Source organism: Argentina silus (genome assembly GCF_951799395.1).
Source record: "Argentina silus genome assembly, chromosome: 1".
Lineage (NCBI taxonomy): Eukaryota > Metazoa > Chordata > Actinopteri > Argentiniformes > Argentinidae > Argentina > Argentina silus.
The window spans coordinates 13,986,467-14,006,466 of NC_139655.1; the positions used below are offsets into that span (position 1 = coordinate 13,986,467).

At 47.8% G+C, this 20,000-nt stretch overlaps 1 protein-coding gene across 1 annotated transcript in view; it reads left to right on the plus strand.

Moving 5' to 3' along the window:
- nhsl2 (NHS-like 2) overlaps positions 1–14,538 on the plus strand; it is a gene marked incomplete at its 5' end in the record, with an annotated part of 68,787 nt that extends 54,249 nt beyond the window's left edge. The window contains 6 exons of the mRNA XM_083669541.1: positions 4,423–4,565; positions 5,136–5,337; positions 8,402–10,833; positions 11,245–11,545; positions 12,103–12,250; positions 12,976–14,538. Coding sequence (XP_083525667.1) covers positions 4,423–4,565; positions 5,136–5,337; positions 8,402–10,833; positions 11,245–11,545; positions 12,103–12,250; positions 12,976–13,330 — 3,581 coding nt within the window. The 3' untranslated portion in view covers positions 13,331–14,538. The remainder of the gene's footprint in view (positions 1–4,422; positions 4,566–5,135; positions 5,338–8,401; positions 10,834–11,244; positions 11,546–12,102; positions 12,251–12,975) is intronic.
- Between the last annotated feature and the right edge of the window lie 5,462 nt (positions 14,539–20,000).

Consider the following 20,000-nt stretch of genomic DNA (forward strand, 5'->3'; position numbering starts at 1 on the left):
AGAATCTTGTTTTTATTTCCCTGTTCGACAGTACATCAGTGGAGGCTGGTGGAGGAAGACATCGAAGAACGCGCTCATTGTAATGCATGGAATGGAATGAGTGTTTGATACCATTTGTCATTCTATTCTATGCATTACAATGAGCCCGTCCTCAGATTTCTCCCTCCACCAGCCTCCACTGCTGTGTAGGCAGAGTGCAATATGAAGGTCAGACAGGAGACAATACGAATGTCAGTTCCTCTCCAGGGAGTTTGAATGGAGAGCTGTTGGACCCAGACACACACATTGTCACCCTTACTGTCACCCAGACACACACATCGCCCCCCTGAGGGCTTATCCTGCAACCACTATGGGTCACAGCCAGAGGGTTCACAGAGGGGTACACACACACACACACACACACACACACACACACACACACACACACACACACACACACACACACACACACACTCCCTGTAACCAGCAAAATAAAGTGTGTGTATGTGTGTGTGTGTGTGTATATGTGTACATGCATGCGTGCATGCATGTGTGTGCGCGCGTGCGTGCGCGCGTGCGTGCGTGCGTGCATGCGTGTGTGCCTGCGTGTGTGTATGTGTGTGTGTGTGTGTGAAGAGGAGTGTTTCAGAGTGAAGAAGAGGCTGTGTCACTACAGGCATATGTAATTGTGTTACAGTGGCTGGTAGTCAATGGTCAATGGTCAGTGCTGTACAGAGAGATAAGCATTCTCTTCACTGAACTGCTGTTGAGACAACCCTGTGTTGTGGTCATTCCCTGAGATTGAGGAAGATGAGGAGGAATCTTTTTTTATTTATTTTAGGCCCACCTCAGTCTGAGGACTAATTTGGTTTTTATTTATAAAACAAACTACATTTTAACAAAAACAAGAAATGTAAAAGAACAAATCCCTTTAGTTATTTGATTGTGTCAGTTGGGGAAACAATCAACCAGGTGACCTTTTGATTGGATAAGATGCAAGTACAATACAGGAATGGGAGGGAAACAACCAGACAGATAGATAGAGCTATTAGCATATCAGGGGAGGCTGGTGGAGGTAGAAATTGGAGGACAGGCTATGCTTGTGATGCATAGAATGGAATGAGAAATGGTATCAAACACGTGTTTCCTCATTCCGTTCCATGCATTACAATGAGCCTGTCCTCCGATCTGTCTGTACCAGCCTCCCCTGTATCATACTGTATAGTCTATGAAAGTCCATATGTCACAAACTGCAGAATGTAAACAAAACTAGAGGCACTCATCATTTTTGGAGACAGGCGTCAGTGTCATGATTGCTAGCAAACTTAATCTGAGCAGTAATAAAGCGGTTTCATCAGGGTTGAAACCCAGCCACCCTCTTCCCATGTCTGGTCAGGGAAATAGGCCACTCACAGCCGGGTCGGTCTGGGTTTGCCACAAACCCCTCAGCTCCCATAATGCCCCTCTCAGAATCCCCATAATCGATTGTACATGTTCACCCATGAGGACAGAGAGATAGACAGGCTACAGACACTCACTATCATAACCACCACATTGGACTGAAAGAGGGGTATTGTTCTTGTTAGTGTGTGTGTGTGAGTGTGTGTGTGTGTGTGTGACCCCCACCCGTTCCTTCAGTAGAGGGGTATGAAAGGGTGACCTATTTTTGATAGGTTGGGGGTGCATCTTGTCAGGGGTGGCTGGGTTTGTGTATGAAAGGGTACACACGCACAACACACATGCACACATGTGAACACATATGTGTGCACACACACAGACACAGACACAGACACAGACACACACACACAGACACAGACACAGACACAGACACAGACACAGACACACACACACACACACACACACACACACAGACACAGACACACACACACACACACACACAGACACACACACACACACACACACACACACACACACACACACACACACACACACACACACACACACACACATGCCTGCTGGTCTGGGGGGGGGTTGCTGGTTCCTAATTACCACTGTGTGTGTGTGTGTGTGTGTGTGTGTGTGTGTGTGTGTGTGTGTGTGTGTGTGTGTGTTGTGTGTGTGCACAAGCGTGTGCGTGCAGTGTGTGTGTCCAGCATACCTTCACACTCATTCCCTGACTACTGTAATCCCTATACGAACTAACAGTAAGGATGTTGCTGTGCTGTCCCTGCTCTGTGCCATCTTCTCTCTGTCTCTGTGATCTGGTGAGTTGAGTTTGAGTTGCGTCACCATTCGGCTAATTGGTTAATCCCTGTGTGTGTGTTTTGTGCATTCACTTGAGCAGTTTAACTTGAGTATTTTTAGCCTTACAAACAAGTACTGTTCTACAATATGCCACGCAGTGGGTGAATGCACACAGCATTAACCAACACTCAGTCACTATCTTGAGTCTTTGCAGTGTTGTGATAATTGGTGTGGATTTAGCATGGTTTAGTGTGGTTTAGCATGGTTTAGTGTGGTTTAGTGTGGTTTAGCATGGTTTAGTGTGGTTTAGTGTGGTTTAGTGTGGTTTAGCATGGTTTAGTGTGGTTTAGCATGGTTTAGCATGGTTTAGTGTGGTTTAGCATGGTTTAGTGTGGTTTAGCATGGTTTAGCGTGGTTTAGTGTGGTTTAGTGTGGTTTAGCATGGTTTAGTGTGGTTTAGCATGGTTTAGCATGGTTTAGTGTGGTTTAGCATGGTTTAGTGTGGTTTAGTGTGGTTTAGCATGGTTTAGCATGGTTTAGTGTGGTTTAGCATGGTTTAGCATGGTTTAGTGTGGTTTAGCATGGTTTAGCATGGTTTAGCATGAACCTCATTGGTTTTAATGAGACGGTGGTGTGTTCTGTTAGCAGGCTACGCTGAGGGAGGGAGGGAGAGAGAGAGAGAGAGAGAGAGAGAGAGAGAGAGAGAGAGAGAGAGAGAGGCATGTTGGCTGAACAGTCATGTCTAGGGAAGACTTGTTGTTGTCTGTGGGTCCAGCAGTCCCACTGTGTCACCTGCATACTTGTAGACAGACAGAGTTGTGGCTGTTGGCTTGTATGAAGATGGTAGGATATACAGCACATGTACATATTATTCAAGCATAGATGCATTTTTGGAGATTGCATTTTCTAATGAAAATCTTAGTTTAGTTGTTGTTACGATGTTGTCTTCCTCCAACTCCTCTGCTCCTGGCCCCCTCTTCTCCTATCATCACACTCAGATGAACTGAATAAGAGACTTTACAGTTTGTTTCAATGCACTTGCTGTTCTATGTAGTATAAACCCCAGATTAACTTCATGTAAATAGATGCAATTATGTTGAGAGCATGAAACATATTTTTTCAGAACTTCTTTACTTACTGTTGTAGGAAATGCAGCAATGACTCCACAAAGTGAAAATGTAGTTTCCAGTACACTCATTAATTTCACCTGAACTATAAGTAGTTGTAGTACGGTTGACTGGTTTACAGAAGTGTCTCTGCTACCAGGCGACCAGTAAGGAGGGCCAGATCCCAACAACCCAAAGACAGTAGTCTTCCCTCCAAAGCAACCTGCATGACCGGCCATGGGGATTTTGCTGGAGGCTATTGTTGACTCAAGTGCTGTCTCCATTGTCATCCAGCAACCGGCATTGCTAGGCAACCCTACACCAAGGGGAAGGCATCCATATTGTCCTAGAGAACAAGTTCACCCCCCCCCCCCTCATGCCTACCCCACCGCTGCTCCCCACCCCACCCCCGAAACTGTCTGAAGGAGGAGTTGTGGGCAGGACAGGGCTGGGGCTGGGCTGACGGTGTGTGTGTGTGTGTGTGTGTGTGTGTGTGTGTGTGTGTGTGTGTGTGTGTGTGTGTGTGTGTGTGTGTGTATGTGTGTGTGCGCGCAATAAGAGGGGGCTGCAGGGCTGAGTGGAGAGGGGGTGTGGGAGTGTGTTTTGGGGAAAGGAATGACTACAGGGTAGTTGGGGGTGTGTGTAAGGGGGGGGGGGGGGCTGTGGAATGGTAATCAGTCTGTTTACAATGGCCTGAGGGGGAGTCCTCTCTGAGCTTCCAGAGAAAGACAGAGGGAATGAGAGAGAGAGAGATGAAAAGAGAAACAGGAGAAGAGAGCGGAGGAGAGAAACATTCTGGGAACTTTCATTGCAACAGAAAGACAGAAACAGAGGAAAACTCCGAGCTAAAGAGAAGCCAGTAAAAGTGAGAGAGAGAGAGAAAGAGAAGAGTGAAAGAGAATGAGACAGAACTGAAGTTGCAAACTCAGCAAGGTAAACTCCACATGCTCCGACCTTGTTTTGGATATCCCCTCCTCGACTCACACGCCATGCTAACAGGCTAACTCTGGTGTGTGTGTGTGTGTGTGTGCGCGTGTGTGTGTGTGCGTACATGCGTATGTGTGTGTGTGTGTGTGTGTTCATGTGTGTGTACGTGCATGCGTGTGTGTGTATGTGTGTTGTCTCCATGCAGACTTTGAGGAGCAGCTGTACGACCCCAAGCTGACAGGACAGACGTTCCGCCACCCATCGTCTCAGAGTTCTGACGACACATCCACCTCTCTCAGCCGCTCCCCCGTGTCCAACAACAGCAAGAGACCGGACTTCATCTTCTTGGTGAATACTCCTGCAAATACCTTTACCTACCTGGTGTGTGTGTGTGTGTGCGTGCCTGCGTGCCTGCGTGCCTGCATGTGCCTGGTAAAAACACTGCCATTATCTACCCAAATTACCACCTGTATTTTCTTAGAATGGAGCAAATGTAGTTTAGTCTTGCAGTTTTATTTGTAGTCAACTGATTTAAAGATGCATTTGGAAATGCTTGCAAACCAAGGAAAGGAAAATGTTACATGAAGTTATATGATTATTGTGAGTATTGTTATTCTACTTTAAATTCCGACCTGCACCCCATAAATCATTGTAAATGTATGGTCCTCTGGAATTGTATCTGTGAATCTAATAGCCAATCTCTCCATCTCTCTCTCTAACCTCCTACCCCTCCCCCTTCTCTTTACCTCCCCCTTCCTCTCAACCCCCTTCTCCTCACCTCAACCACCCTCATCTTTCCCCCACCCACCTTACCACCTCACCCCCCCTTCCTTCCCCTCACCCCTCCCCCTTCCTTCCCCTTCCTTCCCCTACATTCCCCTTCTCCTCACCTCTACCCCTCCCCCCTCCCCCCTCCAGCCGTCCTCCAAGCAGGTGTGTGACGATGAGACCACCTCAGTAGGGATCAGGGGTGTGGACCCGTCCCCCTCCCCGTCTCCCTGTGGGTCAGATCGCCCCCTGGTGTCCTGGAGTACCAACCTGGGACCCCCCGTGGCTGAGAAACCTCGCTGGCACTTCGGCCGACGTACCCCCGCCCACCTGCTGCCCCTCGATGTCACAGGTGTGTGTGTTTATGTGCTTATGTGCGTGTGTTTGTACGTGTGGGTGTGTGTTTGTGTGTCTCTCCGTCTGTCTATGTGTGTTTGTGTCTCTCTCTGTCTGTCTTTGTGTGTGTGTGTGTGTGTGTGTGTGTGTGTGTGTGTGTGTTAACATGCTCTGGTCATCCTAGCTACAGCCTTCTGACACTCACCCTCCAAACCTCCTCGTTTTAGCATAGCAACTGCTTTGTCATCATCTCCCCTCCTTCTCTTTCTCATCCATCTATAGTTGAGTATCTCTCTCTGTCTCTCTGTCACCCTGCATCACTTTCACTCTATCAACAACCCTGTCTGTCTGTCTGTCTGTCTGTCTGTCTGTCTGTCTGTCTGTCTGTCTGTCTGTCTGTCTGTCTGTCTCTCTCTCTCTCTCTCTCTGTCTCTCCATCTCTCATACTCTCACTCTATTATCTCTGCATCTCTGCCTTCTATCATCCCTCCATCTCTCTCACTCTCCACCCTAATCTCACACTCACTCTATCATTCACCCTGCATCTGCATCTCTCCCCCCCCCCTCTCTCTATAAGCTAGGTGAGCTGTGTATGGTGGCTAAGGTACAGTAGGTAGGGAGGCTGGTGGAGGCAGAGATCAAGGGATGGGCTCATTGTAATGCATGGAATGGAATGAGGAATGGTATCAAACACGTCATTCCGTTCCATGGATTACAATGCAGTCCTCTGGTAGGTAGGTTAGATGGTGTTTATGTACAGTAGATAGGTCGATAGTGTTCTGTAGGTATAATGGGGAGTTTAGGGGAGATAAGGGTGCTGTGTGGACATACAGGGTGGACATCAGATTCTCCCCAGAGGGACGATTCTATACCACCCTGCTCACTGCTGCACCCTCTTTCTCTCTCTGCCTCTTTCTCCCCCTCTCCCTCTCTCTCTCTCTCTCTGTCTCTCCCTCTCTCCCTCTCTCCCTCTCTCTCTCTCTCTCTCTCTGTCTCTCTCTCTCTGCCACGGACATCGCCCTCACAAACAGGTAGCAGCAGCTGTTGCCATGGCAACGCCCAGCTCTTTCTTCCTTCCTCCCTTCCTGCTTCCATCCTCTCCGAAAAAATCTGCAGAGCGAGAGAAAGAAAGAGAGAGGGCGGGGGGGGGGGGGGGGGGGGGGGGAGAGAGAGTGAGAGATGCTGAGAGTTAGAAAAACAGAAAACAGGGAGAGAGGGATGGGTAGTGATGGAGAGAGGGATGGGTAGTGATGGAGAGAGATAGAACATATTGTTGAGCCTCTTCCTCCTCCTCCTCCTCCTCTTCCTCCTCTTTTGACAGTTTTCCTGAATGAAGCAGGCAGGCCAGACAGGGAGTGCATGTAAACGGGAAGGCTATGACAAACTCAAGCATCGCTCTCTGGAGAACGTATTGGATACTTCAAGTATTGTTAATTATTCATGAACATGGGAAACTGCAGGGAGACGTCATTCAGACACTGAGGGAGTTCAACCCATGTATGTTCTCTCTCTCTCTCCTCTCTCTCTCATTCTCTCTCTATCTATCTCTCTCTCTCTCTCTCTCTCTCTCTCTCATTCTCTCTCTATCTATCTCTCTCTCCGTGCAAAATAATAAAATCTATGACATTTTCCACTCTGTCTTACTCTACATTCTATCTACTAAATAAATGGAAAATAACTTGACAGAAGTCCTTAGTAACTGTACAACAACATTGTTATGAGCTGGACTAGACTGTTAGCTAGTTCCTGCTCGCTCTTAGTCTTGTCCTAGATAATGTTGTCTATATGGACTTTATTTGCTGAATGCACATGAAAACAAGATTGAAAATGGAGCTTCAATAAAATGTGCCTCTTTATTGTTGAACAGAAGGTGTGTTTCTGCACTGAAATACTCATTAGGATGTCTTTTGGTCTCTCTCTCTCTCTCTCTCCCTCTCTTTCTCTCTCTCTCTCTCTCTCTCTCTCTCTCTCTCTCTCCCCATTTAATTCAATTCAATAAACTTTATTAAAAGCATGGTAAGACATCTTACATTGCCAAAGCACACATACAGTATAGGAACTTATAAATCAACAATGACAGAAAGGAAATGATGATATAGAATGAACAAAAACAGTAACATACTGTAACAGTAACAATAATAACAGTGGTAACAATAACAATAACTCCTACTCGTAAGCTACTAGTTTTGTTTCTGCTTGTCCTTCCACAGGCTGTCCCTAAGGTGGTGGCAGCGAGCCACGTATTTGACTGCCAATTTGGAGCAGTGGGATTTTTCCCCCAATAGGAACTGGATTTTCTGTTTGTGTGTCAAATTAATTGTCATGCTGTGTAATTTGGCTCTTATTTCTGCATATGTGTTGCAGTGTAGGAGGAAGTGTATCTCTGTTCCTACCTCTTTCTGGAGGCAGAGCGTACACAGCCTGGGCAGTCAGGTCTGTGTTTGGCAGCCTGTTTCTACTGCCAGGCTGTGCTCACTGAGTCTGTACATAGTCAATGTCTTCCTCAGCTTCTGGTCAGTCACGGTGGTCTGGTAGTCTGTTTAGGGCCAGCTGGCTGAGGAGACATTTGTCTATGTTAACCTCTTGGCATTTGAGGTCTTTGTAGGGGTAAGAGTGGGGGGCGCTTGATTTTACATTATTATAGAATTTGATGGCTCTTTTTTGGATATTAATTATAAGGAGAAATTGGAAACTATTGCAGATCTCTCTATCGCCCCCCTCTCTTTCTCTTTCTCTCTCTCTCTCTGTCTGTCTGTCTCTTTCTCTCTCTCTCTCTCTCTCTCTCTGTCTGTCTGTCTCTTTCTCTCTCTCTCTCTGTCTGTCTGTCTCTTTCTCTCTCTCTCTCTCTCTGTCTGTCTCTTTCTCTCTCTCTCCCACCCCTCCCTAAACGCGCTCTCTCTATAGTCTAGGATAACTAAGGACTGGGGCTCTGTCTCTGTGTGTTTCAGCACTGTGCTGTTTTAAATAAACTGATATTATGTGTTTTATCTATTTATCAAATAAAGTGGATTTGAAATTCTAAAATCTCTCCCTCTCCCTCCCTCCCTCCTTCCTTCCCCTCCCCTCCCTCCCTCCTCCAGGTGAGGGTAAGCTCCTGGCTGTAGACCTTCTCCAGGGCTCCTGCTCCTCCTCCCCCTCCTCAGGCGGAGGCCAGCCCCGGTCCTTGGAGCCTGTGACAGACACACCCCTCCAACACCTCCCCCTGAGGAAGACCCACTCTGACCTGGACGCTAGCCTGCCCCAGTCCCCCCGAACCCCCCCTCCAACCCTAGGACTGATGGATCACTCTGGCCTGCTCTGCTCCAGCACCCCTTCCCAGTCATGGAACGGTCCAAAAGGATCCACCTTCTCCCCAGGCGCGTGGAATGAGGCCTATAGTTATACCATCACTCCCAGCACTCTGGGGAAAGGTCCGGCCACCACGCCCAAACAGCCGGGGATGATGGGAAGTGTAGGCGGGATAGGAGGAGGGTTGATGAGCTCGGGACTCTCAATGAGCTCAGGGTCTCAGTCGCATTCTAGTTCGTTTACATCTATATCAGACTCCGCCTTCGCCCATAGAGGGCTACACCTGGCCACAGGTGGGGGAGGGAGCGTTACCATGGGGATGATGATGGGGAGGAGGAGTGAGACAGAGGGGGCGGCAGCTAGTCCCACGGGGGAGAGGAGGGGAGAGAGAGTGGGGGAGAGAGTTGGGGAGAGGAGGGAGCGATCGGCACGATCTGTTGCCGCTGCCAATGCGTTCAAATTCCGCGAGCGCTCTCTCTCCACGCCGACGGACTCCGGTTCCTTCTGCTCCTCTGAGAATGTCTGCGGAGCGATGTACAGCGGAGGAGCAGCCGGTAACGGGACTGGTAATGGTGGTGTCATGGCGGAGCTGCACCCACGCGATGGGGGTGAAAGGGGGGAGAGCTACGCCCTCCTCTATCCCAGCGGCAGCTCCGAGGACAGTGCCAGCACAGACAATGTCTCTGTCACCGCCGCTGACTTTGGCCCAGATGGACGTCTGCGTTTACGCTCACGCTCCATCTCCTTAAAGAAGCCCAAACGCAAACCCCCGCCTCCCGTTCGCAGCGTCTCCCTCATGAAGAACCTAGGGGAGGCCGAAGGCCGCATACACCATCACGAAGGGGGGCACCACCGTGAAGGACGACCCAAGAGCCTCCACATCCCAAGAGACCACCTCCAGGACTTCCAGCCTGACTTCCTCCTACCCTCCTCCTCTTCTTCCTTGTCCAAGCCCCACCTGGAGGAGCCTGAGCTTGGCCACAGTGGGGCTGACAACCCCCCCACCCTGGATGTACAGGGCCCAGAGCGTGAGGCTGAGCTGTCCTTCCCTGCCCACTGGCAGCTGGGGGAGTGGAAGTCTAGTGACCCATACAGATCTCTGTCAGGCTCCAGCACGGCCACAGGGACCACGGTGATAGAGTGTATGAAGGTGAGAGGAAGCTCTGAGTCTCTCCTGGACTCCCCCTCCACATCCAGAGCCACCTCCCCCTCCCAACTCTCCATCGAGGCCGAGACCAAGGCCTCCTCCCCCTTCAAACCTCTAGGACTCATGTCCCCCTCCAGCGGCTACTCCAGCCAATCAGAGACACCCACCCAGAGTATCCCCACCAATATGGTCGCAGGGACCCCAACTGGTCCTGCCTCCACTCTGGGGTGTAAGATGCGCCCCAAAATCCCTGAGAGAAAGTCGTCGCTACCGGCAACGTCGCCCCGGGACCCGACGGCCCGCTACAGGCTGTCCTTCGAGATGCCTGTCAATGCCCACCTGGACCTGTCGTCTATCAAGCCCAAGCAGAAGGCCAGCCGGCGCCACTCTGACACCTCCACCACTGCCAAACCTGGTAAGATCAGCCCCAGCTCGTCGGCATTGCCCGTAGTTACCCAGAACGAGCTGCGGAACATCCGTCTGCGTTCCGTGTCCCGTTCCGACCTGGCAGACTGCCCCGATGGAGCCTCTGACATCATCGAGGAGGAGCAGGGGCGTGACCTCAGCCCCCCGGTCACCCCTGTCGCCCCCAAACCCAAACCTCCCGTAGCCATGAAGCCCCCCTTACCCAAACGGCCCCTCAACCTCCTCCTGAAATCTCCCTCGTCCTCCCCCCTGGCCCCAGACTCCCCCCCTGCCTCCCCTGTAGACAGACCCTTGCCTGTAGGCAACATCTACATGGTGGTGAGGAAGCCCAAGCTGAAGAAACCTCCCCTTCAGACCCCCACAAGCCCCTGTGTAACCCCTGACCAGCCTCTGTACGACCTGCCCTTCCTCCCTCACACCCAGTCTCTCTACGACCTCCCCCCTCTCCCCGACCCCCAGCCCCTCCTGGAACACCCAGGCCTGGAGCTGGACTTCGACCCAGACTTGGAGCTCCGTCTTGGGCCTGAAGATGGCGGCTCACTCCCCTCCCCCTGCAGCCAGGAGACCCAGGAGCTCCAGGACAAGAGCAAGACTCTTCCCAGCCGTATGACCATCTCCTGTCTGGCTGAGCTGGACAAGAAGAAGCCCAAGGTATGTAGACTGCAGAGATGTTAAATGAGGTGTTTGCATTTTCTGTAATTGGCAATGCAACAAACAGTATTTGGCTATTTTTGAATAAATTAAGCATTTGCCATTAAGCAGACGTTTGTATCCAAAGCTACTTCCATGCTCTACCAACTGAGCCAAACAGGACCATTGTATTCTATATGCAAAACTGACTGGAGACTACATGCATTGTTCAATTTGTATTCTCTGTGATTATATTAGTGTATCAATTTGTCTATTTGTTTATAAAGGATATTCTCTATGCACATATTCTAGGCTTCTATTTGTCTTTTGTGTATAATTGGTATGATTCTATTCTATTCTATTTTATATGCAAAGCAAGTTGTCCTTTGTGGATGATAAAGACTCTCCACTAACCACGATTCTCCTCTGAAGGTTCCTCCTCCGGTTCCCAAGAAGCCCAACGTCCTCCTGCTGATCCCCTCTAGCTCCTCAGCCCAGGCCAACGGAACCAACGGTACCAACGGCACTGGAGACAGACACGGATCCCAGACGGACAGCCCTGTGGGGCTACGTTCCCCTGTGGGAGCATTCCCGCCAGAGGAGATGTCCTATAAGGAGGTGGAGAATCATTTGGGGACAGACGATGAGAGCTCCAAGGAGTCTTCACTGCAGGACTCATCCCTGACGGACCTGGAGGGAAGGGTGTCCAGCTCCTGGACTAGGACAGGGACAGGTACAGTGGTGGGATGGGGATGGGGATGGGGGGAGGCTGGTGGAGGTAGGAATCGGAGGATCACACATGTTTAATACCATTCCTGATTCCATTCCCTGCATTACAATGAACCTGTCCTCCATTTCTACCTCCACCAGCCTCCCCTGATGGGGATGGGGGTTGTAGTAGCCTGAAATAGGGATGTTGATATTGTGTGGATGCACACCAGGTGCTCAGAGAGACAGAAACTCAACATTTGATAAAAGAAACTCCAGCACACTGGAACCCTTGCATCCTTCACAGTTTTAATTTATTATCAATTGTAGAGAACACAAGAATATGTTTCCTTTTTTCAAAATAGTTTAATGGTTTTTTCAGTTGCTATAATCCAAATGTTGGTGACAAAACAAACATTTTACATTAGGCCATACAAACTTGATTAATTATTTTCAATATGGTTAATGCATCGTTTTTTGATCGGGCAAGCCCAAAGCATGGGCGAAGTAGGCAGTCATTGGTTAAGCCTCCTTTGTGATGAATGTTGGAGAGTAACTGACCAATCATGTTGTGTCCAGCAGAGGGTGTGGCTGACGAGAGCATTGAGGAGGACAGCTCAGTCGCCAGCGAGAAGACGGAACTCCACATCACAGAGGAAACGGATGATGATGGGTCTGGACACACACCTACCACACACACCACTGAGGACCTGTTCACCATCATACACAGGTACGCCAAAACACGCACAGACACACACACACACACACACACACACACACACACACACACACACACACACACACACACACACACACACACACACACACACACACACACACACAGTGAGTGAAACAGTCTTTTATGATGACATCATCTTTATTTAAATCACACCAAATTACCATCAGCTGAAAATCATTAGTGATCAACAACCAAATAAATATATCTTGGTAGTTTCTAAGATACAAATATCTTAGTAGTTTCTAAGTATGTTTCTTAGCAACAACATGGTTTCCATGATTTCTAAACACCAAAATAGACTGTAATTGGAACAAACACTGTTGAACACTGTTATCCTTGTGCTTCTTTGTTTTATTATGCCTTGAAGCCTTGCTTTTAAACCTGTGACACAATGTCATTTCATAATGGATTCTAAATAAAAATATTCCAACTAATTATCCAGCCAGAATGATCCTCCTTGGTTGGGTTCTTATTGTGTTTCTTAGCAACAGCAGAGCAAAAGGTGTTTTCTGAATAGACTGTAAATAGGCAAGGAGAATACATCAGTGGAAATAACTATTTTGAATGTATTGTGTTTAAATTCTCAAATACTTTTAATGTATGTTGACAAACAAACAGACAAAATATAAATACAACTAATTTCATTAGTTATGATGTGGTAGAATCAGTCAATCAAATCAATCCACCCTCCCTCTCTCGTCCTCCTCTCTCCTCAGGTCAAAGCGGAAAGTTTTGGGTCGCAAGGAGCCGTCCGACTCGTTCGGCAGCCGGCAGAGCCTGGTGTCCCCGGTCAAGCACAGCAGCAGCGGCGGTGACCTCCGAACTCTGACCCTGGGCAGCACACCGAGGTCCAGCTCCCGCAACGACACCTTCATGGCGCTGCTCCAGAAGAAAGGGAGCAAGTCAGCCAGCGGAGGGACGCGTGTCTCCGCCATGGAACTCCTCAAGAGCACAAACCCTCTGGCACGACGCGTCACAGAGTTCTCCTCTTCATCATCTTCATCATCCCAACAGGATGGAGGAGGAGAAGCTACCGGAGACATGCTCAACAAACCACCCCAGGACCACTGAGTAGAAATGGATGGATTTTCTGACGTCGACCGTCCGACTGGACTGGACTGTTGACTGACCGTCCGACTGGACTACTCAACCACTGACTGACCGTTAGGAGTCGTGTTTTGAACATCCGTCCCATTATGAAGGGTATCGTTTGCTCTGAGGTCTCTTCCTCGGTCTGAACGTGGAGGGGAGGAGTTTTGAGTTCATGCTTCTTCGACACAGAGTTTTCTCCTGTTTTTACTTTGCTGTGTGAGTGGCAGGGGGCTGAGTAGTGCTCCATAAGTTTGCGTCAAGGAACTATTTGAGTCTCCAGAAGCGTTAGCCGATAGAAAATGGACCCCTTCATTGGCACCACTCTTCTAATATACCACTCTGGCAGGGGGGATATGGGTGATAAAGAGAGGGAGTAGGAGACTAGGTGTGAGTGAATGCTGGACATATCCTTGGTCCCAGAAGCCTGAATGTATGACTCTTCAGACCGGTGTGGAAACGAATGATACAGAAACACCCAATATGTGATATCTATGGTACACCGGAAACCATAGTAACAAAACCAATATCTAATATCTACTGTATGGTAAACTAATTACCATAGCAACATCACCAATATCTAATATCTACTGTATGGTAAACTAATCACCATAGCAACAATACTGATATCTGCAGTACGACACCAGATCATACAGAGAATATTGAGCATACAGTAAACTGTATGATGAAGAGTCAAATCCCTTGGAACTTTTAAAGTCTTTAGAAGTCGGAGCGAGAGTGTGTCTTATTTTCGCCCGTCACACTAAAAAGGCAAACAGTTACTGTAGTTGAAACCATTCCACAGGATAGCAAGAAGGACCTGGTACCCCCGTACGTTTGAATCAAAGCACTTTCCGTCTGCTTAAAGAGTTAGTTTACAACACACAACACTTGTGTCAATTTGTTTGTTAATTTGTTGATTTGTCTTTCATACAAGATAGAAGGCCATATAAATGTTTTCTTGGATTGTATTTAACCTGTACAAAGCTGTATATATACCATATAAACTGACTTGTATATCCCAGGAAGTGTTTGGACGAGGACAAAGTGGAAGATACAATGTAAAGAGTATAGAGTGAAACTGCCTATGTGATGGAGTTGACACTAGCACACACGGGGTCAGACCACCTAGAGGAGCACCGCCATGCAACACAAGCCCAAACCTCCCCAACGGATCTCCTCACACTGCCAACGGGTGTGTGTGTGTGTGTGTGTGTGTGTGTGTGTGTGTGTGTGTGTGTGTGTGTGTGTGTGTGTGTGTGTGTGTGTGTGTGTGTGTGTGTGTGTGTGTGTGTGTGTGTGTGTGTGTGTGTGTGTGTGTGTGTGTGTGTGTGTGTGTGTGTGTGTGTCTACACAGGAAATTATAACCAAATCCAGCAGAAGTGAGGGCACAGACGACAGACGAACCCTGTGGAGTTTCTTGACTGAGAGTATGAAGCAGGGTTGGTTTTATTAAACAGGGTTTTCCACTGGTCTCTGCTAGACCAAAGGACTGTTATGCCATAAACAGATCAGAGGGGACCATTAGTGTGTGTGTGTGTGCTTGCGTGCGTGCGTGCGTGCGTGCGTGCGTGCGTGTGTGCGTGTGTGTGTGTGGAGGGGAGTGTTTCATCTTCCCTCAAGGCAGGATTAGACAGCCTGGACTGTGTGGCGTTTCTTCACATTCTGGAATGGAGGGAGTTCTCATTCTGGAACGGTGATATTGACACACACACCAAAAACAGTCCAGCAGCCCAGGGACACAGCTACACACCCGCCATGCCGAGAAGGACAAGGATGCATCCCTCTCCTCCTCTCGCCCTCCATCCTTCTTTTCACACACTCTGTCCGTTTTGCTGAGATGATGCTGCAGACTACTGCACCCTCTCCTCTCTGCTTTTCCTCCTGGCTTAAACACGTGCTCCATCTGTCACTCCCTGCCCACAGTGCATCCTCTCTCCTCCCCCTCTCCTCTCCTCTACCCCCCCCCTCCTCCTCTCCTCTCCACTACCCCCTCCTCCTCCTCTCCCCTCCCCTCTCCTCTACCTCCTCCTCCTCCCCCCTCCCCTCTCCTCTACCCCCTCCTCCTCCTCTCCCCTCCCCTCTCCTCTACCTCCTCCTCCTCCCCCCTTCCCTCTCCTCTACCCCCTCCTCCTCCCCTCTCCACTACCCCCTCCTCCTCCTCTCCCTCCCCTCCTCCTCCTCCTCATTCACTCTATGCATCTGAACCTCACGAGGGACACGGGATGAATGTCAATGAATGACCATGTTACGTTCAAGAGTGCTACGTTGCTCAAATTCTGAATTCACTTCCTCCTTCTGCTTCTCCCTCTCTCAGCCATATATATCAACCTGGGTCTCTTTCTTTCTCTCCGTCTGCATCCATCCATCCACGTTACAAGGGAAATAGGATGGTGGATGAATGAATGAACAAACAGAGACCAGGGGGACAGTGTCTGAATGTGTACGTAGAGAACAGTGGGACTCTGCACCTGTTAAACCTGTCAGCACTGAGCTAAACCAATCCTTCTTCTTCATGCTCATGTCCTGTGTAGACATTCCGTGGTGAGTTCCGTTGCTGTGTTCTAAGGTTCTAAGACTCCTTTCACCCAAGATTCCATTCCGGAACCATTCCTACCGACTCCTGGCTCCTGGCTCCTGGCTGGGAGAGTGGGGCTGTACTTCTCTGGCTCTCAATCAGAACACATCACAAACCCTGGTGCTACTGAGCCAGAGCGCCCCCTGTGGACAGAGAGAGGGATTATACCCTATGAAGCTTGTCCTGATTCCGATACAACATCCCACAGAGACAAACTGACATTCTGGACACTCTCTTTCTTATACCGGTCATTCAGGTGATCCAACGACCTATAAAGATATGAAAAAGAAAACGTAAATTATCACATTTATGACTAGTCAAGTGACGCTTGTTTTAAATATTTAGTGAATGAAACTAAAAGAAAAAAAGAAGTATGAAATTCAGTGTTTGTTTGCCTTGTGTATTGGCGTGAAGCCTCAGTGTTTGAGCTGCCTTGGTATTCCACTTCCTTAGAGGTATGCAGAGTCACTATCATTTACCTTTTCTGTTATATGAAGTACTAGGGTTATTACAGTAATGGTAAACCCCATAAAATACTATGGTTATTACAGTAATGGTAAGTCATATAAAATACTATGGTTATTACGGTAATGGCCATCCCTATAAAATAGTATGGTTATTATGGTAATGGTTATTCCTATAAAGTACTCGGGTATTACGGTAATGGTAAGTCCTATAAAGTACTATGGGTATTATGGTAAAAATCATCCCGATAAATGTTGTTTCTAGGCTGTATCCCTACAAACAGGTACAATAGGAGACCGGGTGGGGAGACAGAGAGGAAGAGGGTATAAGGTAGAAATATGACCAATATATGACCTAGCCCAGGACTGGGGAAGAGGCAGGAGATATGCAGATGTTCCAGCTCATACATAGAGGTCTGGATACTGCAATGTTCAAACTGGTTAAAGACCTCTATTATCACTGTCAATTTTGATCTACATAGCAGTGGCTCTAAGTAGCAATGTCTCGTGGAGGCTGGTGGAGGTCGACATCAGAGAACAGGCTCATTGTAATGCATGGTATGGAATGAGGAATGGCATCAAACACACGTGTTTGATGCCATTCCATGCATTACAATGAGTTTGTCCTCCGATTTCTACCTCCATCAACCTCCCCTGACAGAATATCAGGGGAGGCTTTCACTCCTGCCTCCTCCCCTGTCTCCACATCCTATGGTGTGACTCATGGAGATAACTTTTAAACCTGTTCCCTCTCTCCATACAGAGTGATAAAAGACTGGAAACAGACAGAGAGGGAGAGAGAGGACTAATTGCAAGGAGAACAATCCTCAAGCCACTTGTGTTGTGTAGAATAACGCTCTGCGTCAAAATCAAACAGCCACATAACAAGCTGCTACAGCATGTGCAAAGACCATCTGGTTGTCATGACACAAAACAAATCTGAAATGCCAGAAAGCTATTCTACAGTGTAACTCTGTACATACAGTATATCATGTAATTAAGACTACATTTGTTCAGATTGAATATAGAGCTGACAGTATGATAAATATACTGATGAAATACTGTAACAAAGGAATATTATGATATCAGTAAGACTGCTTTATGTAAGAGTAGCAGAGGTGGTTTGGAATCACACTCTGGTGACTGGTAGCCCTGCCTGAGACATTTAAACCTCAAGTATTGCCCACAGATCTTGGCCTAATGGTAGAAACCCAGTCTGTCACATAACGTACTACTCTGAATTATACCCTTAGATTACCAGAGCCAAACAAAGCTTTTACATAAATATGCCCCACCCCTACCCCAACGAGACAAGATGGCGGCCGGAGGGGTTGCTTGAAAGAGAGAGAGAGAGAGAGAGAGAGAGTAAGAGAGTTCTTGGAATTCTTCTATTTTTGTTATGTTTCATTGGAAGGACATATTTAAAGTATTCTGCGTATGTGCATACAGTATATTAATCACCTGAGTTTCTGATCCAGCAGTTTGACATGTAGCGCTGGGTGTTCTCCCCATGCTGCTATGTATGTCTTGCCAATGTGATGATGAAATTGTTATTATATCATTCAAATAAATTATTTTTCTTGCTTAACACTGTTTCTTCGACGTCCTTGGAGTTTTTTTATACACTGTTCATCACTTCTGTGTTTCCTAAAGAGACAGAACGTTGGTACATGCATAAACTACTACTAGCCCTGAGGATTGTAGATAGATGATAGTAGTCTCTACTAACTACTGGTCTATCTGTGTAACTAAGTCTCTACTAACTACTGGTCTATCTGTGTAACTAAGTCTCTACTAACTACTGGTCTATCTGTGTAACTAAGTCTCTACTAACTACTGGTCTATCTGTGTAACTAAGTCTCTACTAACTACTGGTCTATCTGTGTAACTAAGTCTCTACTAACTACTGGTCTATCTGTGTAACTAAGTCTCTACTAACTACTGGTCTATCTGTGTAACTAAGTCTCTACTAACTACTGGTCTATCTGTGTAACTAAGTCTCTACTAACTGCTAGTATATCTGTGTAACTAAGTCTCTGCTCTGCCTCTGTGTAACTAAGTCTCTGCTCTGCCTCTGTGTAACCAAGTCTCTGCTCTGCCTCTGTGTAACCAAGTCTCTGCTCTGCCTCTGTGTAACTAAGTCTCTGCTCTGCCTCTGTGTAACTAAGTCTCTGCTCTGCCTCTGTGTATCTAAGTCTCTGCTCTGCCTCTGTGTATCTAAGTCTGCTCTGCCTCTGTGTAACTAAGTCTCTGCTCTGCCTCTGTGTAACCAAGTCTCTGCTCTGCCTCTGTGTAACCAAGTCTCTGCTCTGCCTCTGTGTAACCAAGTCTCTGCTCTGCCTCTGTGTAACTAAGTCTCTGCTCTGCCTCTGTGTAACTAAGTCTCTGCTCTGCCTCTGTGTAACCAAGTCTCTGCTCTGCCTCTGTGTAACTAAGTCTCTGCTCTGCCTCTGTGTAACTAAGTCTCTGCTCTGCCTCTGTGTAACTAAGTCTCTGCTCTGCCTCTGTGTAACTAAGTCTCTGCTCTGCCTCTGTGTAACTAAGTCTCTGCTCTGCCTCTGTGTAACTAAGTCTGCTCTGCCTCTTACTGTGTATCTACACTCACCGTACCTGTTCAACTGCCCGGTAACGCAAATATCTAATCAGCCAATCACATGGCAGCAACTCAATGCATTTAGGCATGTAGACATGGTCAAGACGACCTGTTGAAGTTCAAACCGAGCATCAGAATGGGGAAGAAAGGTGATTTAAGTGACTTTGAACGTGGCATGGTTGTTGGTGTCAGGCTGGCTGGTCTGAGTATTTCAGAAACTGCTGATCTACTGGGATTTTCACACACAACCATATCTAGGGTTTACAGTGAATGGTCAGAAAAAGAAAATATCCAGTGAGCGGCAGTTCTCTGGGCGAAAATGCCTTGTTGATACCAGAGGTCAGAGGAGAATGGCCAGACTGGTTCGAGATGATAGAAAGACAACAATAACTGAAATAACCACTCGTTACAACCAAGGTATGCAGAAGACCATCTCTGAACGCACAACACGTCGAACCTTGAAGCAGATGGGCTACAAAAGGGGGTCCAACCCGGTACTAGCCAGGTGTACCTAATAAAGTGGCCGGTGAGTGTGAGTCTCTGCTCTGCCTCGTGCCGCATGTTGCTTATCATGTGTCGCCGCGGCTCGTACTAAGTCTCTCCCCAGTTTAAGTCGTTTATATTTCCTTAAGATTACAATCTAACATCAGGGAGAGGTTTGTTTTAATGAGCTCTGCTCCAGAGAGACATAACAGTGCATTGTTAATACCAAAACAAACTTACGTAAGCCTCTCTGCCAGGCCCTGGCCCTGGGAAAGACCTAGACTCTGCTGCCATCTAGTGGTCGTCTCGTACAATGTCATCCTAGTGAAACTGCATTGGCCTCTGCAGCCATTAACTCATAAACTGTTCGAATTTTAAGTGTTCCGTTCTGGAATTCCACTGTTCAACCAGGATTGAATCAGCCATGGAATTAGAAACAGATCTACATTGCTTATGGATTCTGGAGCTGTTTGTGATTAGAACCAGTGAATTAGATAAATTAGAAGTAGTTAGAATGTTCTGCAGAGGATGGAA